A 6,575-nucleotide genomic window follows, 5' to 3' on the forward strand; every position below is an offset into this window, starting at 1 on the left:
GTGATATATGTTCAAATTTAGGAATAAAACAAACATTATCAACAAGCTATTCACCTCAAACACAAGGTTTAGTTGAAAAAATTAATGGGGTATTAACAAGTTCATTAAAAAATTATATAACAAATGGTGACCAATCGAAATGGTCATATTTTCTACCGTATATAACATTAGCATATAATGCCACACCTCAAACCACTACTAAGTACAGCCCGTTCTATCTTATGCATGGCTTCGAACCTACATTTCCAATAGATAATAAAATCATCCCTGAAAACATGCAATATCAATTAAAACAATCTCTAATTGAACTAAATAAAATAAGAGACAAAATACCGCAACGAGTTCATGAAGCTCAGATAACACAAAAAAAATATCATGACAAAACTCATACAACTATAAATTACAATATAAATGATTTAGTTATGGTCAAATTTCCATTTTTAGAAGTAGGCAAGTCTCCCAAACTAGGACCCATATATAGAGGGCCATTTAAAATAATAGATAAGGTCAATGAACTTAATTACAGAATAAAATTAATTTTGAATAACAAAGAAATTATCGATACCATACATATCAGGAGGCTAAAACCGTACCATAAAAGAGAATAAAAAATAATAAAAAATAATAATAATAACAATAACAATAATAAAAATAAAAAGATAAATGAAATGTATATATGTATATATGTATGTGTGCGTATATGTGTGTATATGTATATGTATATGTATATGTGTGTGTGTATGTGTATATATATGTATGTATGGGGCTGCATGTTGTTCATTTTTTTTTTTTTTTTCCTTTTCTCTTCTCTCCAATTATCACACTTACAAATATATATCTTAAACTATAATACTAATATAAGTTAAATCTATGTTAATATTGGTAATATCATATTATCAATTAAATAGTAAAGACATATAGGAATATATAATGTAATTATTGTAACTTTATATAAAAAGCTACCTACTTTAACCAAACGATTATCAAAAAAAAAAAAAAGGAATGGTAATAATAACAATGAACAAACAAAATAGAGAATAAGTTAGCATTATTAACGAATATTATAACCATTTTTTTTTGTTTTGTCGTCTTTGTGATGTATAAGTAATTTGTTAACCTTATATTGTTCATACTATGTATATTATACTGTACATATCATATTGTATTTTATTACAATATAATCTTTACAAAAACACGATTACAATACATTTTTTTTTCAGAAATCAAATTGAAACAACATATTATCAATTATAATATAGGTATATAATATATATACAAAAATATTAAATAAACAAAAATAATAACAAAATAATATTAATAAAAAAATAAATAAATAGATAATAATATAACAACAACAACAACGTGCATAATAATCGAAGATGCTTCCATTCAATATAAAACTAATGCTCACTTACATTTTTATATTCAAAATCAACCCTATGCAAACTTTCATAGCTTACGACTGTGGGGGTCCACAAATGAATATAAGTGCATTTAACAGCATAGATGTAGATTTCTGTGAAAGTTCAAAACCCACGCAAATTGAATCTTTACCAAAAATAAAATTGCTACAAAAAATAGAAATACACCCACAACATTTTAAATCATGCTTTATTTCAGTAGACTACCTTATTACAAGATGCTCCACATTTGAAGATGCCCAAATGGTAGATGGGGGCTATTATTCCGAAATTATTGAATTAGGATATGCCCGATGTGAAGATTTACATCACAAATCAATTTATCAAACCCCCTTTGGAGGCATAATATCAGGTATACGAATAAATGAAACATTCACTACTTCTCACACCAGTGGGGGATTATTAGATAAATATGGCAATTGTGAAGGTACCACTTTCACGAATGCCAGGGGCACATGGAATAATGTTATAGTACAAGCAAAATACAAAATTCACTTATCTGAGGGCATAGCTTTAGCAAACACCAAAGAAAATACATTAATCTTACCAACGGGTTCAAGGTTGAAATTGTCAGACTCATATGGGCTTGATCAATATAAGGGGGAAGTGATTTGGACAAATGAAAAATCAGATTGTAGTATCACAGAGTATGACGTATTGTATGATGGACCAGCTTCCATCGTCACATCCGTAGGTCGCAACAATCAGAAATTCGAGACTTACATTGTAGAGACCACATATATTGCTTTTGCTTTAAAGAAAATATCTATTACATTTGCTTGTAATATCCCAGTTATTCAAACTGAAAATAACCAATTAATCATATTATCAGACTCTATGTATGTAAATAGCTTCACTCCTAAAAAAATTCAACCATTCAACACTGATCTATTATCCTATATAAATACAAAATTTGTCTACCTAGAATACACCATAAAAAGGACAGTCACAAATCTTTATGAAGATCTAACAAAAAAACAATGCAACTTCGAAAGACAACTTCTCTTGCAAAAATTAACACTTGCTTCGTATAGTCTATCCGAATTTGCTTACACCATAGGCGAAGGGCCAGGCTTTGTAGCCATAAAAAATGGTGAAATCATTTACCTACAAAAATGTAAGCCCGTAGATGTAGAAATATCAGTACAAACTTCATGTTTCAATGAACTTCCGGTACTATATAATAATAAAACACTTTTCATGACTCCCAAAACTCATATATTACAGACTTATGGCACTCAAATAGATTGTAACGAATATTTACCTCCCGCATTTCAAAAAAATGGAAAATGGTTTTCCCTCACACCAAAACCGCATAAGGTTAATGACCCACAAACACTAAAACCAGACACTACAATAACCTGGTCATACGAAAGTTCAGATAATTTCATGACAGCCGGTATATATACACCCGATATAATGAAGGCACTGCAAAACCATCTAATGTTTCCTCAGGAATCTGAGACAGTGCAAAGAAATTTAATCAGACAAACATTAGGTCACAATGTAATAGATCAAGGAATCGATGTAAAAAATTTAATTGATGAACAAACCCTAAGCAAACTAGTCCATCAGGAAATATATAACATGTGGGGTTGGTTCACGAGTTTCGGCAACATAATGTCAGGCGTGTTAGGTTTAGTTATTATTTTCAAAATGGTCGTAACCTTCATAAACACTGGGTTAAACATAACATTATTATATAACACATTTGGATGGAGCATCAAATTGATTGGTGGGTTATTCTCGAACGTTACACACCACCTGATGCATAACAAACATAATAAACAATACAAATCTAAAAATTCAGAACATAAAATAATTGAATCGAAAAAACAAAACAAAAATAATAAAGCACCAATAATTATTTACAATAGAAGACTCTCAGTATAAAAAAAAAAAAAAGGACAAAGATAATTATACTTCTCTTAACAAAAAAATAAAAATAAAAACTAAATAAATAACCAATGTTAAGTTAGAAAGTTAAGTTAATGTGCTAATATGACTGTACAAAAAAAAAATACTGTAAAAAAATAATTTAAGTTAAGTCAATATGTTAATATATATGTACACAAAAAAAAAAGAAAATATATACTGTAAAAAAAAAAGAATAATTAAAGTTAAGTTAATATGTTAATATGTCTGTAAAAAAAAAAAAAAGAAAAAAAAAAAAAAAAAAACATAAGTTAAGTCAAATCGATAAGTCATAATTGTTTGTACAACAATGCAAAAAAAAAAAATACTGTAAAAATAATTTAAGTTAAGTCAATATGTTAATATATATGTACACAAAAAAAAATATATACTGTAAAAAAAAAAAATAATTAAAGTTAAGTTAATATGCTAATATGTCTGTATAAAAAAAAAAAATACTGTAAAAAAATAATTTAAGTTAAGTCAATATGTTAATATATATGTACACAAAGAAAAAAAAAATATACTGTAAAAAAAAAAAAAAATAGTTAAAGTTAAGTTAATATGTTAATATGTCTGTAAAAAAAAAAAAATACTGTAAAAAATAATATAAGTTAAGTCAATATGTTAATATATATGTACACAAAAAAAAAATATATATATACTGTAAAAAATAATTAAAGTCAAGTTAATATGTTAATATGTCTGTACATCAATGCAAAAAAAAATACTGTAAAAATAATTTAAGTTAAAAATAATTAAATTATATACGTAAGACAACAAATGTTAAAGCAAATAAGTGCACAGAATAAGTAATAAAATATCTAGAGTAATTAACCCAATCTAAACCTATATGTAAGAATATGAATGTTAAAGCAAGTAAAAAAAAAAAAAATAATGTGAAACACTAACACACTCTAAATAAGAACATTTCCAATGTATACAAAACAATAAACTAAGTTATGATTGCTGTTACATCATCATCAAAAAAAAAAAAAAAAAACCAACTGTAAAAAAAGAAATATAGTCATAACCTTAGTTAAGTTTATATAATTTAATTTATAATAATCCTCTGTGTACTATTGCATAATAAAAAAAAAAAAAAATTAACCTAAGTTAAGTTAATATAAGTATAAAAAATAAATAAATAAATAAAATATTTATTCAAAAAACAGGCAAAAATAAATAACACTAAAATAAACAAATAAACAACAAATAAAATAATAAAATACTATATAAAAAAAAAAGGGGGAAGTTCAAATAAGACAAACCCTATAGAGAAAAAAAAAAAAAATTAATTAAGTACAAAATACAATTAAGTAGTTATAAGTCAAACATTACCAACTCTAGCTAATAGTTAATAAGAAATAATATGTAAAATTAGAAACTAAGCAAACAATATGTCATTACATACAAAAATGTTAAAACTTAATAAATTGTAAAGTAATCATTATCATCCACCAGTTAGGAATCTTAAATTTAAAAATAAAATAGTAACATTAATACAAATAGAGCAACAATGGAATAGGAGTGGAAGAAGACTCAAGCTTCAGTCCTGCACACATACTATTCCTATATTATATGTAAGCTCAAATCATATTACACTCGACCCTTCAATTTTGTATAAAAAAAAAAAAAATTACCCGGTTACATTGTATTCAAACTTTTAGAACTTTCAGCTTTTAACTTTCAACTTTCAACTTAAAACTTTCTCAACGTCACACTTGATGTATCACGCTGACACTCACCTGTGAGTGGTATTGTGAGGGCACAATACAAAAAAGCGTAGGGTGGATGTAATGATATGCTCACACATCATGATTGTATGTTGTTTAAATACTCAATAAAATAAATAACAGTCAAGTTGTCGCACGCAGATAACAATTAAAATCCAACAAAAAAAACACCATTGTCCACTGATGAAAGGAACGATTTGTATTATTTAATCACATGGGAACTTATACGTAGTTGTGACTATCTGGCACAACACGTGTGAGCTATTTCGTGTGCCACCAGAGCAGGGGATGGTCCAATGAGGATCTCTGTTGCCAAAGACAATGCTAAGTCTTTGGAAACGCAGAGGCCTTTGGGGGAGCCACCTACAACCCTGGCTGGCTGGACCACGTCGTCTCCTTCCATCAGTGCATGAGCACCACTCTCAAGTGCATGAGCACCACTCTCGAGTGCATGAGCACCACCCAAAACTAAAACAACCTCAAGAGTGCAGGAGCACCTAAAAACTTTCCAACACCAGACATTGCGAGCGACAGCTGGACCGTTTCTTTTTTTAAAATCGAAATTTAACAGTGTTGTTTTTCTTTAATCTGAGTGTTTAATAAAAAACCTTTATTTATTTTATTACGTCAACTGCATATCAAAGACAGCTGCGAATAAGGTAAGGTGCATGCGCATCTATATTCATATATTTATATAATTTCATATATTATATTGTATTTATTAAATTTTTATAATTTAATAATTAACATTTTATTACTACGGTGTACTTGATCGTTCTCGAATCACGACCTCGAGAACCCTCCGACGATTAGGAGGAAGGTAATAGCGCAATCTTAATAAATATATCTATTAATATATAACTATTGGCAGGAGCCTTAGTTATATAATAGTTATATTAACTTAATTATTTTAGTCAAATTATTACTCATTCTAGAGTTTTATTTTTATTTATTTTAATTTCTTTTCTTTTATTTTTGCGTTATTACAAGTTTATGATTCATATTTAATTATAATAGATTGTAACTATCAGCTTCCTTTTTTTAGACACTCAGAAATTTGAATGCAGTTATTTAAAAAAAAAAAATCACACTATTTATTTCAATCATGTCAGATATAATATAAACATAAGATTAAACTTTAACATATTTTCAAATACAAATTATAAATCGTTTAAAATTAAATAATTGTTTTCTTTTAAATTTACTTACTATGATCTATATTCAACAGAGAATATCCGATAAATATATAATAAGTGTATTATATATTTTATAATTATAAAATACTCATCAAATGTTTTGATTAAAGTGGAAAATCATGTGATTGAGTTGAAATGTTTGCAATGAATATTCATGGTTTCGGGTATAATATAAATTTCAAAACATAGTAATTAAAGGTAGAAAAATCATTTAAACTTAATTTGAATTAGAGTTCGTACTTATAACATATTCATCTTACTTATATGTCTACTATCAGGCCATGCAATTTTATTTTAATTTTTCCGTT

General features: G+C 27.0%; 1 protein-coding gene across 1 annotated transcript; it reads left to right on the plus strand.

Annotated features, from left to right (window-relative positions):
- Positions 1–1,183: 1,183 nt before the first annotated feature.
- Positions 1,184–5,634, plus strand: LOC149057481 (uncharacterized). The gene has a single exon (XM_089222380.1). It carries the CDS (start codon positions 1,380–1,382, stop codon positions 3,312–3,314), a length of 1,935 nt encoding a protein of 644 aa, XP_089078506.1. The 5' UTR covers positions 1,184–1,379; the 3' UTR covers positions 3,315–5,634.
- The last annotated feature ends 941 nt before the right edge of the window (positions 5,635–6,575 follow it).

Source organism: Diuraphis noxia, unplaced genomic scaffold (genome assembly GCF_037042655.1).
Source record: "Diuraphis noxia isolate RWA-SAM2 unplaced genomic scaffold, SU_Dnox_SAM2 contig0003, whole genome shotgun sequence".
NCBI classification, from domain to species: Eukaryota; Metazoa; Arthropoda; class Insecta; order Hemiptera; family Aphididae; genus Diuraphis; species Diuraphis noxia.